This window comes from Osmerus eperlanus, chromosome 1, assembly GCF_963692335.1.
Source record: "Osmerus eperlanus chromosome 1, fOsmEpe2.1, whole genome shotgun sequence".
NCBI classification, from domain to species: Eukaryota; Metazoa; Chordata; class Actinopteri; order Osmeriformes; family Osmeridae; genus Osmerus; species Osmerus eperlanus.
Window position 1 is genome coordinate 17,923,033 of NC_085018.1, and position 16,348 is coordinate 17,939,380.

The following is a 16,348-nucleotide window of genomic DNA, read 5'->3' on the forward strand; positions in this document are numbered from 1 at the left end:
ATGTTCATACTGTAAATGTATTGGATTACAGTACAGAAAAAGAATCATGATTCACCTCAAGATCATCTGCTCTAGTCTCTGTACAGTATATTGGGTGTCATGAATAGGAAGGAGAAAAGACTCGTCAGATTGTGTAGGGGGCATTCACAGAGACACAGAACTAAACAATGAAAGTTACTTTGAATTTCACGGTACGTCGTCAGCCCAGAAAGTGACTTGTAGCTTAGCCAAAGCTATACCTCCCTCAAACCTAACCTAACAGTGGGGAGACTGGTCTTGATCTGGCCCATGATCTGGCCCCTTCAACTAACCATCCCATTGAAGAAACCGCTCCATGGGTCACAAAATAAGACACTCCCTCAGAGAGACCCTTAAACCCCTTAACCCTTCCCTAAACCCTCCGTTGGCCCCCTGTGGTGTATGCTCATTGGCTGATCGCCTTCAGGCGTCCCTTTTCCACGGGCCCATTGTCTGGCCCCATAAGCAGCTTTGTTTCTGCATGTGCAGCTGGGCTTGCCCGCTCAGCCATTAGCCACAACACGCAAAAGAGAGCGGGATAATATAATTACAAAACAAAAGTCAGGTGGCGTGTGAGTTGGGCCAGGGGAAGCCCATTTAGGGTCTATGTTTGTGTGTGTGTGAGGAATGGAGGGGGGGGGGTGGCGGGTGGCCAGCTATAATTCGATTATGAAGTTGTGAGAGTGACAAAAGGAACAATTGAATTTTTTCTCCTCTGTGGCTTAATTTGATTTGATTTGATTTTTTAAATGAAGGGAGTGTGAAAAGAGAGAACATTTACTCTTCTCATTTTCAGAGGCACTGGGCCAGAAAATGTAATATGGTCTGACAAAAGTGAAGTAAAGAATTTTTTCTCTGAGCCTAACAGCCAGTTTGTGAGGCCCAAATGAGATGAATTTCTGAAAGGCGGTGGTTTTTGTATGAAGTGACTATCCTATAGTGTTGTATGGCACAAACGCACACACACCGAGACATAATGGGATCTAAGGCAGATCCATCTCCTTTAATTCTCTCTTTAAACAGGGGTGCAAGTGTGTCCCCCTGTTCCATCGTCAGACCCAGAGTTTATCCCGTTAGTCACCCTGGATGAGTGAAAGGGTAAACTCAACCCCCATCCCAGCTGGAAGGTCACACACACACATACACATACACATACACATACACATACACATACACACACACACACACACACACACACACACACACACACACACAGCTGGGGCTTTATGGACAGCTGATAGAAACAGGTTTAGCTAGTGGCTACTGTTAAGAGTAGGTCAAGCAGAATAAAATCTACTAAATGTGGTTTTGTTTCTCTTCATTTGTTAGTGAAAGGGGCCACAATCGCATTTAGTTTTTGCTTTGTTTTTGATAAAACAGTTGCCAATTGTGTCTGATACACACATGCTCTTGGAAGTGGAGTATCACTATTGAGCCCTCTCAGGGGTGTCTAAGCGCAAGTTTCTGAGCCCTATTGGGCAGAGTTTGATCATGCCCTGGGGAGCAGAGGATCATCATACTCTTATACTGAGCGGGAGTAGTCAACACTGGCTTGGATCTTGGTTTTGTTTGCTGTGGAACGTAAGCTTTTTTATACACATTTTGAACATTATAAAAGTTTTTAATCAGTTGATTGAACTAACTCAACTCTGGACAAATTGAAAACTGGAAATATGTCCTGACATTTCAAGACATTAGTTGTATATTAATATATTAATTTATTAAATAAACAAATGAATAAATAATGTATTAATTGATTAACTGAATTTACCGATTCCTACATCCCCCCCCCATTAGCCCATCATTTAGCTGCACTTATGGAACTTAGTTCCATTTTCACCTATGATCCGGTTAAGATTGAGTCCCTTATAATAGGTCAGGCAGAAGTGTCCTTCTGTCTGCAGGTGTGCATATGATTAGACACTGGGGTTTATGATGAGAACATGATTGGCAGTTTGGGTTTGAATGCCCTGTCGCTTGTTTATTTTTTCTGAATGTTACGTTTTCAAGGGGTGGCAGGGAATGCTGAGCCGATGTACTTCTTCCCGTTCCCGTAGGAGGAGTTGTCCCAAGTGTAGGTCTGGATCACCAGCTGTTTCCCTCCCAGACTCAAACGGCACCTGGCCATAGCAAACACACATCAGGAAATAAACAAAGAAGAAAATGCATACATGCAGTTGCATGAATATATCTAAACACATATTTACAAGGACAGTATGTGCAGCATATGACAAGTGGTATTAGAGTACTGACTGTTTTCCTGGGCGGGTGATGTAGCAGAGACTGTACATGGCGAAGTCAAACTCTGGACTGCAGCCAATGATTGCAGAACCAACCTGCTTGTAGTAACCGTCCCACATGAACTGCATCCCGAGAACATCAGGGAATGAGGCCCACTGAACCATGGAGATAGAGAAAGAGACAGTCCCATTGTATATTCTCTTACATAAATTATATAATTTTTGAAACAGCTGAAGACAATCAAATACAGTGTCATCACATGGTATTACAGACAAATACACTATGAATGTTTCAATTGAACACTAAGTTGTGTAATGTTAAGTGGGGTGCTTACAGGTCCATTGAAACTGTGGCTGTAGTAGTTCAGCAGACCCTGTTTTTCCAGGAGGTAGAACTGGATCCAGTTGTGGAAGCCAGACACCTTCCCACCCTTGATCTCTCCTGCAGTGACAAAGATACACTTTATGAGCCTATATGTTCTTATTCACTTTGCACACACTCACACACGCACACTTACGCAAACCAATACAAAACCATCAAACAGACCTGCAAAGATGTGCTCAAATCCACTTGAGTCCATCTTATTGTTGTACCGGGAGTACAGGCCAAACCACATCCTCTTTAAGTCGTAAAGGAATTCGTCCTCAGAGGAATAGCGGCCTGAAAAGCAACAGTGATAAAGGCCGGCTGTTTCACTGATAAACAGACAAACAGGTATAGTGAGGTTACGCATAACATCTCTACTCATAAGGTAAGCTATGGCATATCTGAAAATCATGAATATGATGTTTTATGATGCTAAACATTTCTAGAAGTGTCTATGTTTTGTATTGGAACGGTATCCTATTCTATGCATACCCTTGGTAAAGAGGAAGGCAAAGAGCTCACGGCCCAGCTCAGTGTTAGACATGGTCTCCCTCAGGAAAGTGTCCTGCTCAGCCAGCTGCTGGGAGGTGAAGTCTTCCACCTGGCCTGTAACTCTCTGGTAGTTGTCCATCAGGGCGACGAAGGAAGCATAGGTAGGTTTGGAAAATAGAGCTTGCTCATCCAGGAAGGTAAACAATCTGGGAAATATGTCAGAAAAATAAGAAACATACCCAATTTGAGAATTTTAAGAAAAAGGAGAGTGAGAGAGAGGAGAGGAAGAGGGATACTGGGAAAGAAGAAAATACAATAAATCCTGTATGTACTGTTAGAGAGCGACTACACTACCACTTTAGACATAGAAATAAGTGCTAGAAAGAGGGTTATTTGCCAAATGAGATGACTCACCGGCGAGGGGACAAATCCTTCTTGGAGCTGGTCTGGGCGTTAGGCACTAGGGCCTGGGGGTCGATGGTCAACTCAGAGGCAGTGGCCTTGTTGGAGTCCAGAGCATATAGAACCTCAGAGATAGCCCTGATGTCAGCATCACTGATATCAGTTGTCGGAGGAGTACCTGACATGTTTGGGGTATATTGTAAGTAAATAGAAAAGGGATTCATATTATGATCAGAAGTTAGGCCTAATAGGGTATTGTAAGTCAAATACAATGAATCAGCTGTGGCAGTAACTGTTGTGATTGACGATTGACAAGTTTTAGTTACATAAGCATCATAAGATGTTTATGGACCTAGTGCTGGTGTAGAAAAGTAAATGCAAGTAATTATTCACTATCTGGTTTATAGTTGACTATGATCGGATGACTACTAGTCTGTTCATTGCATACCAGTGACATCTGCTGGCCCTACAATGCACATTCCTAGGTTTTCCAAAAAATTATAGATAATAATTTACAAACAGCATTCTAACAAATTATGAAGAGTGGCAAGAACTAGTTTATACTGGTAGTTCATTATGATGTTTCACGATGATCATTTCACCAGGTGTTGGATGAAAGGCAAACTCAAACTGATAAGATATTGGGAGACAAGTACACGAGAAGCAGCACGTGATTTCTCTCACCCCCACAGAGATCTCCATAATCGCTGCAGCAGTTGTTGTGCTGGCTACACTTGGAGTTGCAGTGGCATTTGTTCTGAGAGTTGTAGGATTCCCCACAGCGACCAGCGCAGGATGTAGCACTACCTGAAGAAATTAAGAACATAAATAAGGTTAATATTGATATGGAATACATAGAGAGAAACCCACAGGAGAACTGAATAATACTATGTAACTGAGGATTGTAAAACAATATCACAGTCATTTCAATAAAATAACATGTTTGTAAAAGTTGAAATACGGTCGCCTTACCCTTGCAGACACTGGTGTAGTCGTAGCAACAGTCTCTGAAGCGCTCACAGGCTGAGTTACATTGACAGGAGAAGCCAGGGTCTGTTCCGTAACCACAACGTCCCTCACAGGAATCTAGAGTGTCTAGGGGAAAACACAGAACAGAGTAAAAGGACTATGAACGTTTAAATGAGAATAAGTCATATCCGTCAACTACTGTTTGACAGGCAAACTGTCTAATAATATGAGATCAAGTCAGGCTAACCCAAACTTACTACAGTATCCCTGAGAGAACAGGGTCACACCCAGAGTGAGCACAAGAAGGATCTTCATTTCAGCCCAGCAAAGACCTGGAAACTATTTCCAGTGACCCTAAATACATTTTCTGGTTATATACCTAGTTCACTCTGTCTATTCATTCCAAGTCACAAAAGCTCCACCCTATTGTCCACGTACCAACCAATGACCGCAGGTATGGCAGTTATTTAAGTAAGTAATATTCATGCTCCACCCAGTTTGAACACACTCCACACACCTGTTCCAGAATGCAATTTTTCATTGTGAACATTTTGTTTCACTGTCTGTTTTGAGATTTTAATGCATCAATTACAATTGAATCATGCAAAAGATTAGAAGTCATTAATTTATTTGAGTGTGAACATTTAATTTGAAAATAGAAAAAAAGGAAATGAACAATGTTTGTAATAATATTGCTAAGCAGGAATACAGTTTATCACTACCACAAACAAGAGAAATTGTGCACCTGTTGTACATGCTGAATACTCACTAGTGGAGCAACAGATAAAAAAAATACATTTATCTGATTGTTTTTGTGTAACTAGAAACATCTGCAATGTTGCTGTTTATTTAAAGTAACAAATGAATTAACAAGTAATCAACTAATTCATGAAACATACTTCTACCATAACATTTACACTTTTGACAATGTTAAATAAAAACGTTGAAAGCGTTGTCAGTGATGTTTCACTAACATTAAACATATTCCACGTGCAACGTCCAAGGCAACGGTGTCCCAAATTGTTTGTTTGCATGCACCTGTTGTGTTTCACACAGTTTGTCAATAAGAATGGGTAACGTGTTTAACGGTGTGTGGAAAGACTTCAAAACTTTCTTTATTTAGCATTATGTGCAACATGTCAAAAATGTAAAAGTGAAATGTTTGGTGAAGATAGAGAAAGCTCAATTTTTTTTACAAGGCACAGTCGTTAAACTCCTAAAATGAAAATAAAATGAATGTATTTGCTAAATTTGTAAATATACTTATATGGCTATGAAATTAACCCAGAAATAAATAAATGTGGCTGTGATGTATAAATAAATGTAGGCGTTATATAATATAGAAATTAGTCAACATAGTTTGATAAATAAATAAATACGTTACTAGTTACTATAAGTTACTATTTTTCAATGGCTCTGACCTCATTTAAACCTACAACCAGAAAGGGTTAACAAATCATATTTTGAGGTCGGAACAATGCGTCGTTGCCTAGTCTACTTATTCCCATACAATAGAGGGCGCTAGTTTTGTTCACATTTTGTTCTCGTCTTCCGTCAAGGAAGCGTCTCGCAATATTTGTCTGGCCAATGTAGCCGTACACGGCGTGGACTAGTTCAATGACATTCAGTTCTCGTTTGAGAAGATTTTGTAATTTGCCATAAAAGGATCCAGATATGGCATTAAAATACGTGGTTAGATCGATCAGAACAGAACTCTCAAAGGTAAGCAAGGTAGAGGAGCATGTACACTACCTGAGTGTCATTATAGAGGTGATGAGCTGCTCTCATGTTATGGTCTAAACTGAAGCTAAATGTAACCTATCTGTAATACCATTACCAAAATAGTACAGCAGTCTATTTATTGTATTCAATCGTGTGCCATGAACAGGTTGGGGTGTGGTGTGAAGGTAAAGGATGAGCTTGTAGGCAACACAACGTTAAACGATCACTGTATTGTAAAGTATTCTGGTGGTCGGCATCAGAGGTCACAGGGCAAGTTAGTTTACGTTTTCTTCATACTGCTCATACCACTCTGGTTTTGTCTATCACAGGTCTGCCTCACGCAGCATGTGCAGTCAATACACACGGGAAGCATCCTTTCAGCTGCTGAGAAAGCCCTTCTGATTAAACTACGGAAAAGTACCGGCTACACCTTCATCAACTGCAAGAAAGCCCTAGATAAATTTGATAATGACATAAAACAAGTAAATCATGTATTTTCCACTATACTCATACTAAGGATGCCTGACTTGTAGAGCATGTATGATTGTGTGTCTTTTTGAGTCTTTTTGTAGCATTGTATAGGAAACTAAAATGAAAAAAATACTGTTAGTTTTACATGTAATATGTAGTTTTATTCTAATCTTAGGCAGAGAGCTGGCTACACGAACAAGCCCAGAAGGAGGGCTGGAGCAAGGCCAGCAAACTGGAGGGTCGGCAAGCTAAGGAGGGTCTGATCGGCCTTTTTGTAGGAGACAAGGCTGCAGTCATGGTGGAGGTTGGTACAGTGACTTCTAACTGTGAAGTTACTTTAGAATGTTATTGCAGCACTCAAATATTGACAGTATGTTTGAAATATTATGTATCTCCATGTACCTGTTCTTTTAGGTGAACTGTGAGACAGACTTTGTTGCCCGTAATGAAAAATTCCAGCAGCTTGTGAAGGATGTAGCTTTTGCTACTATGGCTCACCACCGCAGTAAGAACCAGGGCCAGACTGGCTATGTCAAGGTACATACTCTGACAACACTTGGCATTATTATTGTCTATCTGCATCATTGTCTTGGGTTTTTTAATATTCATATTTTGTCTGTGTTTTAGAGTGTGCTGGCAGCCGATCAGCTCTCCAAACTGAATGTGGGTGAAGGAGCTTTGCTAGCTGATCAGCTTGCTCTTACAATAGGTCAGTAAGTTATACATAGAAACCAGCAACACAGACCTCAAGAATGTTCTAAATATATGTTGTATTACTGAATTTCCTCTTCTCTATCTCAGGTCGACTAGGAGAGAACATGTCAGTTAGACGTGCAGTGGCGGTAGGTGTGCCTGCTGACTGGCATATCGGGTCATACATACATGGAGGCGTGGCCAGTCAGACTGACATGGCTATGGGGCGCTACGGTGCCCTGGTGGTGTTTCGGGGGGGCAAGGATGGGGCACAAGAAACCCTGGGCCGCTTGCTAGGCCAACATGTGGTGGGGGAGTCCCCAGTATCCCTGGGGAACATGAATGACCTTCCCTGTGGTGAGACAGAGACACGGCTGCTCCCTCAAACCTTCCTCCCTGACCCAAGTCAGACTGTGGCCCAATACCTGAGGGAGCAGGGGGCCCGAGTGTTGGACTTTGTTCGCTTTCAGCGTGGTGAAGCAGACACTAAAGGGGTTGAGTGAAAGGAACCTCAGAATTGTTAATAATGTTTTATATTTTCCTTTATTCGTTACTGATTTGGCTTAGGTGCAAAGGCACTGTCCAGTGTCAAACAAACCTGTTTAAATCGAATCTGTATAAGTCAGAATTCTTAATATATAATACACCACACCATGTTGTTTGATGGATTGAATCATCATCAAAAGTAAATAAAATATATTGTACGTCATCTGTGTGTGTTGGTCCATTGCCTCTTTGCAATTTCAACTTTTAGACACGTTTGCACATATTTTCAAGTCACAAGCGACTGCTTTATACTGTTTTTCACAATAAAACATTTGACAGTTAACGCCAAATCCGTTTCCTCCGTGCCAGGGGATTTCAACCTCTATCCATGTGCTTTTTGAAATGTACTATGCAATTAATATGTTTCCTTTTCTCTATTATACTCTTATGTATTTGTATATTTTACCGCTAGTCTCACAGAGATGTGATTGGCCAATACATTGCACTGGATAAACATTGAATGATGATGTCATGAGGGCTGTGTCTCTTTTCAACGTCCGCTACCAGCAGTAGTCCCAATTTCACAGACCTCCGCCCGCGGATCGTCCCATACTGAACGCAGACATGGTAAATTCCTTCGCTTTGTTAAGGTGTATAATGTGATCTATACGTATAGAGCCAGCAAAACAATGTATAGCGGATTTATATCAGGGTTTTATTTAAAAAATGTTAAGTAAGAAACGAAGTCTGAGATTACAGTACTAGTAGCCATAGTGCTCGCTAATCTCATCATCTAGTACTGTACTGTGGAGTCTACTAAACGTTAGCTAGCAAGCTAGCCACTTTTAATTCCATTTGATAACCGTGTTTCTGTTCTGTCTGTTGTCTTTCCTGATCAGTCTGACTTCTCAGAAGACCAAATTATCGGTGAGTAACGTTTAAAATGATCTGGGTGAAGTTTGATTGCTGACATCTCGAGAACCTATAGGCTAGCTAGCTTGCTAGCTTGCTTTACAGTGACTGCGATTTGGAATAGCTCATCTGTTTCTCTTACCTTTTGTCCCGTTTGTCATACTGTGGGGCATTGACTCTTAAGTCCCTGCAAACTCGTTGATAGATGTGGAGCTGTCCAGGTAGGCAGTTTGAGATTAACCAGGTTTTGTGTGTGACAACCGTAGACTAAATAATCATGCATGAATTTCACGGTTGGACTCAAGCCTTAAATCGTAATCTAGCTGTCCATTGATCCTTCAACAGCTAGCACTAACGAACAACAGTTTGAAAAGCTACTAGCAACACGGTGTGATAGAATTGCTATTGAATGTAATGTAGTGTGATTTATCTAGTCGAAAAGGAACGTATTATTACTAATGCGTGTTTTGCACTTATATTGTTTGCAGTGGTAGCTAAACTTTAAGGATGCTCGTGCAGTGATGATGGTAGAATGGGTAACGTTTTGTTATGCAGTTAACTAGCATCTTGATGTGGTGAGTCATGATCAAAAGGTTAAGGTCTGAAATACGAGTAACTATAGGTTCATGACTATATTTGGTATCAAGGTTAAATCGTCTATTTAGTTTCAGCAGGTACTGTAGAATGACGGGCAACAATTTAGTCACACGAGTTAATTTCGGTCCGGGAAATGTTGCAGATAACAAATGCAGAATTAACGCAATATATTTCGTAATCTTTGAAGGGTGTGTACCTCTCTGATGAACATAATGTGAAAGGAAATGACTGCGTTTTAGCCACGGTTTGAAGGCGTGGCCCAAACATTTCCGTGACTGCCTAGTAGGTAGGCTACATGGCTAGTTCTAAAATAAAACCTGCTGCAAGTTACCGAAGCATTAGTATCGATGAGGATTTTTATTGTCATTTCTTCCATTCTCTGAGCAGTATTTTTGTAAGTTTTGTAACACTGTAGTAGATTTCCTTCACTGGCGTTTGTTTAAAGAAGATAGTTGACAGATTCCACGGCTTAGCGCTTGCTTTCAACCAATGCCTTATATGGATAAATGAGACGCTTGCAGTAGTTTCAGACCGGCCATCTCTGGATGCGTAGCATTCCAGCGTGGGGAGGCTAGAACCAAAACAATGGCCCGGGGAAATGACCCTGATGCCAGATACCATTCTATTAGAAGTCGCTTTCAGGCATTCAGACAAACTGACTACCCATCAAAGAGCAGAAGAAGAGAAAATAAACAGTAGAATATCTAGTAGGCTGAAATGTGGAGGATTATACTTGATTTCAGATATGGTTTCTTTATCTTTTCTCACACTCATCCTTTTAATGCTGGTTCGTGTCCCCCCATCAAATGAATATAAACAAACTTATAATATGCTTAATTACAACACTGTCCATCTCCCCTTCAGAGTTCAAAGAAGCCTTCCTGCTGTTTGACAGGACAGGGGATGGGAAGATCAGCTACAGCCAGTGTGGGGACGTCATGCGAGCCCTGGGACAGAATCCTGTCAACGCAGAGGTGCTCAAGGTCTTGGGAAACCCCAAGTCAGATGGTCAGTCTTGCTACTGGCTCCTTGTGGAATAACTGTCATCTCTGCTGAATCAAAAAGGACACCAGTAGATTGCTGTGCATGACTGAACATTTAGGTTTTACCCATGCTTCTCTCTTGGCTTAGTAGTCAAAGTGCTAGTGGGTTCTGGGTACATTGCTAACTGAAGCTGTGAGGTGTCCCGCTCATGCTTTAATAACCATGCTGGGTGCAGATAAGAGGACATTAAGTTCAAATTCTGTGCAGTTTGTTGAATTTCAACAATCTAGTGTCACTGATGAACAGTAGAACAGTCCTTTTAAAGGGTGCTTGTGGAAGCATGACTGTCGTATTAGTGAGAAACACCATTATATTGGTCCACTGCCCAAACAAGTCCAATGCAAACCTTACATATGCTAATTACACCAAGAAAGGTTGCACTGTTCTGATGTATGGGCTTTTAACATGCCTTGATCAAGTGAAACTAGTATTACTGGAAAATGTCAACATACAGTTAGGTCCATAAATATTTGGACATTGACACAATTTTCATCATTTTGGCTCTGTATACCACCACAATGGATTTGAAATGAAACAATCAAGATGTGCTTTAAGTGCAGACTTTCAGCTTTAATTTCAGGGTATTTACATCCAAATCAGGTGAACGGTGTAGGAATTACAATACATTTTATATGTGGCCCCCCCCTTTTTAAGGGACCAAAAGTAATTGGACAATTGGCTGCTCAGCTGTTCCATGGCCAGGTGTATGTTATTCCCTCATGGGAGTTCGTTATTTCATTGACAAGGAGCAGATAAAAGGTCTAGAGTTCATTTCAAGTATGGTATTTGTGTTCTCTCAATATGAAGTCCATAGCTGACACCATCAGTGAAGCAAGCCATCGTTAGGCTGAAAAATCAAAACAAACCTATCAGAGAGATAGCAAAAACATTAGGTGTGGCTCAATCAACTGTTTGGTACATTCTTAAAAAGAAAGAACGCACTGGTGAGCTCAGCAACACCAAAAGACCCGGAAGACCACGGAAAACAACTGTGGTGGATGACAGAAGAATTCTTTCCCTGGTGAAGAAAAACCCCTTCACAACAGTTGGCCAGATCAAGAACACTCTCCAGGAGGTAGGCGTATCTGTTTCAAAGTAAAAAATTAAGAGAAGACTTCACCAGAGTAAATACAGAGGGTTCACCACAAGATGTAAACCATTGGTGAGTCTCAAAAACAGGAAGACCAGATTAGAGTTTGCCAAAAAACATCTAAAAGAGCCTGTACAGTTCTGGAACAACATCCTATGGACAGATGAGACCAAGATCAACTTGTACCAGAATGATGGGAAGAGAAGAGTATGGAGAAGGGAAGGAACTGCTCATGATCCAAAGCATACCACCTCATCAGTGAAGCATGGTGGAGGTGTTATGGCGTGGGCATGTATGGCTGCCAATGGAACTGGTTCCCTTGTATTTATCGATGATGTGACTGCTGACAAAAGCAGTAGGATGAATTCTGAAGTGTTTCAGGCAATATTATCTGCTCAGATTCAGCCAAATGCTTCAGAACTCATAGGACGGCGCTTCACAGTGCAGATGGACAATGACCCAAAGCATACTGCGAAAGCAACCAAAGAGTTTTTTAAGGCAAAGAAGTGGAATGTTCTGCAATGGCCAAGTCAATCACCTGACCTAAATCCAATTGAGCATGCATTTCACTTGCTAAAGACAAAACTGAAGGGAAAATGCCCCAAGAACAAGCAGGAACTGAAGACAGTTGCAGTAGAGGCCTGGCAGAGCATCACCAGGGACGAAACCCAGCGTCTGGTGATGTCTATGGGTTCCAGACTTCAGGCTGTCATTGACTGCAAAGGATTTGCAACCAAGTATTAAAAGTGACAATTAGATTTATGATTATGTTAGTTTGTCCAATTACTTTTGGTCCCTTAAAAAGGGGGGGGCCACATATAAAATGTGTAATTCCTACACCGTTCACCTGATTTGGATGTAAATACCCTGAAATTAAAGCTGAAAGTCTGCACTTAAAGCACATCTTGGTTGTTTCATTTCAAATCCATTGTGGTGGTATACAGAGCCAAAATGATGAGAATTGTGTCAATGTCCAAATATTTATGGACCTAACTGTAACTAAGGATTGGCACCAGATGGTTCATGCCCTTCGTATTGGATCCAATTGTTTATTGGATAATTAAGTTTTGCAGTTAGTTAGAGAAGATTTGAACCGAAAGTCAGAGAAATGTTATTGATTGTGTTTGTCACACTGTCTATAGAGATGAACCACAAGATGCTGGACTTTGAGCAGTTCCTGCCGATGCTCCAGGCTATTGCGAAAAACAAGGACCAGGGCTCCTTTGAGGACTTTGTGGAGGGTCTACGTGTTTTCGACAAGGAGGGCAATGGCACAGTGATGGGCGCTGAATTGCGCCATGTTCTTACTACACTGGGTAGGGGCCGAGATATGTCAACGCTTATGAACTGTTAACAAGATTCTTTGCAGTGTTTCCCCTACCATAGTTTTGGAGGGGTGGTTTCCCCCCCTAAACGACCTCCGGCCGCCCTAAAAGTATGACAAAATATATATAATTAGGCTATATATTCCCAAAAAACAGACGCGTGAGAAATAGCTGTTTTCACACACGTACAAGGCAATTCTCTTCTTGCTCGTCGCCGCAAAAGTTGCGACTAAAGTTCACGCAACGTTGCACCTTGTTATTTACACCTCGCCTGTCGAGTACATTAGATCCACTGGCAGCGACTACATGCGCGTGAATTCACCTATTCGCTCCTTGCGAGCGTCTCTGTGTGGTTCTGGGAATAACATTTACTTCCTTGCATATACAGTACCAGTCAAAAGTTTGGACACATTTTCCCATTCACTTCCCAGACTGGTACTGTACTGTGCTAGGTAGTTTCATTTTGACTGGCAAAAATACTGACATTCCTCGACCACAAATGCCCCCCCTCCCCCCCCTCTCTTGAAAAAAATCCTAGGGGAAACACTGCTTTGTTTGGGAGGTTTTCTGTATTTGCTACATTTGTCCATCACTTATGTTTTCCCTTAAATATGTTTTGTCTGATCCACGTTCTTCAGATGATGTAGCCTAGCACAAACCCCTTATCTAAACACACCTTAGTTTGGGACCAAAAGTCCCCAGTGTCTTTGATAATCAGTCATTACAAGCGCATGAGTTCCTCAATAACCTTATTCAGACTTCCTTTTGTTTGCATATTGACTGTCAGAGGCCACAGTCAGGGAGTGTATGCTGCCTGTCATATGTTTGTCACTCCATTCTGGAGGCCTCTATGAAATAATAGACTATTACAGATTGCTGACGGTTCATTGTTATGTTTTCTATAAATCTCATTGATATACTTAAACCTGTTTTGTGATTGCAGGAGAGAAGATGACAGAGGAGGAGGTGGAGACTCTTTTAGCAGGACATGAAGATGCAAACGGCTGCATCAACTATGAAGGTAAAGCAGCAGCAGTATGAGTGGACAACATAAGCTGACGTTTCAGAGGATAGTTCAGTAAATACCAATAAGATAAGATATCTTTAGAATCTAGACAGATTCACCCACGCAGAACTTCTTGTCTTGGGAAATCCAGACCCAGCATTATAGACGTGTTTCATGTTTTGTAATCTTTTGTATTTAAAATACAGTACGCCTTTAACAGTTTTGACTCATGTTGTTGTAGCCTGTCAGCTCTGATCTAGCTCTTCGATATTTTGAGTCATTTTGAATTACTCAAAGGAAAAAGTTTTAAGTGTAGCCAAACAATGTTGTTTTGGTCGAGGCAACAGTTTACTGCATTGAAATTGTTATAATTAGGGGGAGTCAGATGGCTGAGCGGTGAGGGAGTCGGGCTAGTAATCTGAAGGTTGCAGTTCGATTCCCGGCCATGTCAATTGACGTTGTGTCCTTGGGCAAGGCACTTCACCCTACTTGCTTTGGGGGGAATGTCCCTGTACTTACTGTAAGTCGCTCTGGATAAGAGCGTCTACTAAATGACTAAATGTAAATTATATCCACATTGAATTGTGAGTCAAGTTTCCCGGCCCTACTGGTGCGTCCACATCACTGTCTAAATACTCTCTTAATAACTTCTATCCTCTATTAGTAAATATGAAGAACCATACAAAGAACATACACGGCTTGTAACCTCAAAACCTAAGGGTTATATATTGGTGTAAAACCTGTTGTCCTGTGTGCATTGTTGAGTCCACATTCCCCTTGTGTTGTCCCCTCGCTGATTCCCTGTTCCTGTCCCACAGCCTTTGTCCGTCACATCATGTCTGGTTGAGCACGGGTACGAGCAGAGCCACTAAAGCCTACCTAACTGTCCACCTAACAGGAGAGCCTCTCTGAAACTTGTCCCTGCACAAGACGCTCCTGCCTGAAAGGGCAACGTAAAGCATACACACTTTAGGCACTGTGTTTTGTTTTTGATTCTTCAGCGTTGCCCTGCTGTCCTGTTCAATTCAGTACAGTATTGTACTACTCATGCAGGATTACAGAGAGCCGCTTGTTTTCCTTGGCTGGCATTTCCGTTGTCTCCCATATTCTCTCCTTGATGAAGCTGCTGCTAGAACTGTAGATGCGTTTGACCATTTCGTTGTTTTCTTCCCTCTCTCTAAATTTGAGCCTTCCCTCTCTCCCGCGCTGTTCCTCTTGGCCCATTCCCCCCCCCCCCCCCCCTCTGGTAGATCATCCCAAATAAGGAGGGTTGCTAATCCTAACACATTCCAGGTCCTGAGGCCTGGACAAATCCATGGCTGTTGGCTGAGAGAGAGAGAGCTTTTCTTCTCATCCTTCCCTTCTTTCACCCCTTTCTTCCTCTCTCATCCCTAGCCTGTTAACGCTGACCCCTTTTAATGCAGATTCTGTCTTCTGACTTACTGATACCTGGAGTGTCTGTGGGGAGACAGCAGCCATCTCCAGCACAGCAGAGCTTCCATGACGGGCCAGACAAAACCACCCAGGATACTGTGGGAGCAAGGCACCCACTGAGCCTGACACTCTTTGGAGGATTCATTACTACGTTGTATTTAGAATACAGTGACAATATTGTAGAACATGTGAGGCTTTTAAAAAGGATGAGGATACTGGCCGATGCTGGAGGTGCAGTTTGTTCCCCATGTTTCCCTTTCAGACTGGAACCAGCCAGGTACTGACTGTCTTTTCGTCTTCCTCCACTTCTCTCCTCCCCTCTCTCGCTCACAGAACTCGTCCGGATGGTGATGAGTGGTTGAAGATTTCAAGAGAACACACAACCAGCTACATTTGAATAAATGAAAACAAAAGAAAAACTTTTATTATATAAGTCTGTCTAAAACCCACCCGTGTCATTCCAGCCCCCTACGCAGTTGTAACCTGTGTTTCCTTTTCATTTTTATTTGATTTCAGAAGTGCCTTTTCTGTGTCTGAGTTGAAGAGCCCCATTCATTTCACATGTAAACAACATCCAACCACAGTAGCGCATGCCATCATGCCAGGCTTGTGGACAGAATCGGCAATAACATTCCCTTGATTTTCCCATACCTTCCTCTCACTGTATACCCAGTGTCCACCTCGTCACCCAATAGCTGTGTTTTTATACAGAGGAGATGCATGTTCATTGGCTAAAAGACCAACTGTAATGTTTAACATGGCCAACCAATCATGAAATGGTAGATGCTGTGCTGTCTCATGTATATGTTGTATCAAACGGTATTAAATAAAAATCCCAGTTTCTGAAAAGTAGTATTTGTTTGTATCCTTTCCATAAGAGGTGATGTAAAGTATTGCTTTTGGAAAGCTTTTCACTTGAATAAAGAGTTCATATTGAAGTCAATATTACATTGTACATCAGTGGTCCAGTATATGAGTGCTTGCACCTATCAACGGAGTATCTGATCACACGTTATGGGTGACAGATTTAGCATTATCTCGAGTGCAGAGAGTGAATGGTGTCAGGTCAGTGCAATACAA

At 41.7% G+C, this 16,348-nt stretch overlaps 3 protein-coding genes across 3 annotated transcripts; 2 read left to right on the forward strand and 1 right to left on the reverse strand.

Annotated features, from left to right (window-relative positions):
- Positions 1 to 1,965: 1,965 nt before the first annotated feature.
- endou (endonuclease, polyU-specific) lies at positions 1,966 to 4,896 on the reverse strand. The gene is made up of 9 exons (XM_062465747.1): positions 4,746 to 4,896; positions 4,492 to 4,614; positions 4,204 to 4,326; positions 3,532 to 3,697; positions 3,118 to 3,323; positions 2,806 to 2,919; positions 2,594 to 2,700; positions 2,272 to 2,414; positions 1,966 to 2,138 (listed from the first exon to the last, which is right to left on the reverse strand). The coding sequence occupies exons 1-9, from the start codon at positions 4,801 to 4,803 to the stop codon at positions 2,024 to 2,026; spliced, it is 1,155 nt and encodes a 384-aa protein (XP_062321731.1). The 5' UTR covers positions 4,804 to 4,896; the 3' UTR covers positions 1,966 to 2,023.
- A 1,141-nt stretch (positions 4,897 to 6,037) lies between these two features.
- Positions 6,038 to 8,083, forward strand: tsfm (Ts translation elongation factor, mitochondrial). The gene is made up of 6 exons (XM_062465760.1): positions 6,038 to 6,210; positions 6,540 to 6,692; positions 6,857 to 6,985; positions 7,096 to 7,218; positions 7,309 to 7,390; positions 7,483 to 8,083. The coding sequence occupies exons 1-6, from the start codon at positions 6,163 to 6,165 to the stop codon at positions 7,875 to 7,877; spliced, it is 930 nt and encodes a 309-aa protein (XP_062321744.1). The 5' UTR covers positions 6,038 to 6,162; the 3' UTR covers positions 7,878 to 8,083.
- Positions 8,084 to 8,364: 281 nt separating this feature from the next.
- myl6 (myosin, light chain 6, alkali, smooth muscle and non-muscle) lies at positions 8,365 to 16,117 on the forward strand. Its single transcript, XM_062465773.1, has 6 exons — positions 8,365 to 8,487; positions 8,760 to 8,787; positions 10,234 to 10,377; positions 12,646 to 12,819; positions 13,772 to 13,849; positions 15,602 to 16,117. Exons 1-6 carry the CDS (start codon positions 8,485 to 8,487, stop codon positions 15,628 to 15,630), a joined length of 456 nt encoding a protein of 151 aa, XP_062321757.1. The 5' UTR covers positions 8,365 to 8,484; the 3' UTR covers positions 15,631 to 16,117.
- The last annotated feature ends 231 nt before the right edge of the window (positions 16,118 to 16,348 follow it).

Bases quoted from the DNA above. Each gene is read 5' to 3' on its own strand.
- endou (XM_062465747.1), bottom strand. From the start codon at position 4,803: ATGAAGATCCTTCTTGTGCTCACTCTGGGTGTGACCCTGTTCTCTCAG. The intron at 3,698-4,203 runs GTGAGAGAAATC...CAAACATGTCAG, and splicing joins TTATGGAGATCTCTGTGGGG to GTACTCCTCCGACAACTGAT. The intron at 3,324-3,531 runs GTGAGTCATCTC...CATATTTCCCAG, and splicing joins AAGGATTTGTCCCCTCGCCG to ATTGTTTACCTTCCTGGATG.
- tsfm (XM_062465760.1), top strand. From the start codon at position 6,163: ATGGCATTAAAATACGTGGTTAGATCGATCAGAACAGAACTCTCAAAG. The intron at 6,693-6,856 runs GTAAATCATGTA...TTCTAATCTTAG, and splicing joins TTGATAATGACATAAAACAA to GCAGAGAGCTGGCTACACGA. The intron at 7,391-7,482 runs GTCAGTAAGTTA...TCTCTATCTCAG, and splicing joins TCAGCTTGCTCTTACAATAG to GTCGACTAGGAGAGAACATG.
- myl6 (XM_062465773.1), top strand. The intron at 12,820-13,771 runs GTAGGGGCCGAG...TTGTGATTGCAG, and splicing joins CCATGTTCTTACTACACTGG to GAGAGAAGATGACAGAGGAG. The intron at 13,850-15,601 runs GTAAAGCAGCAG...TCTCGCTCACAG, and splicing joins CGGCTGCATCAACTATGAAG to AACTCGTCCGGATGGTGATG.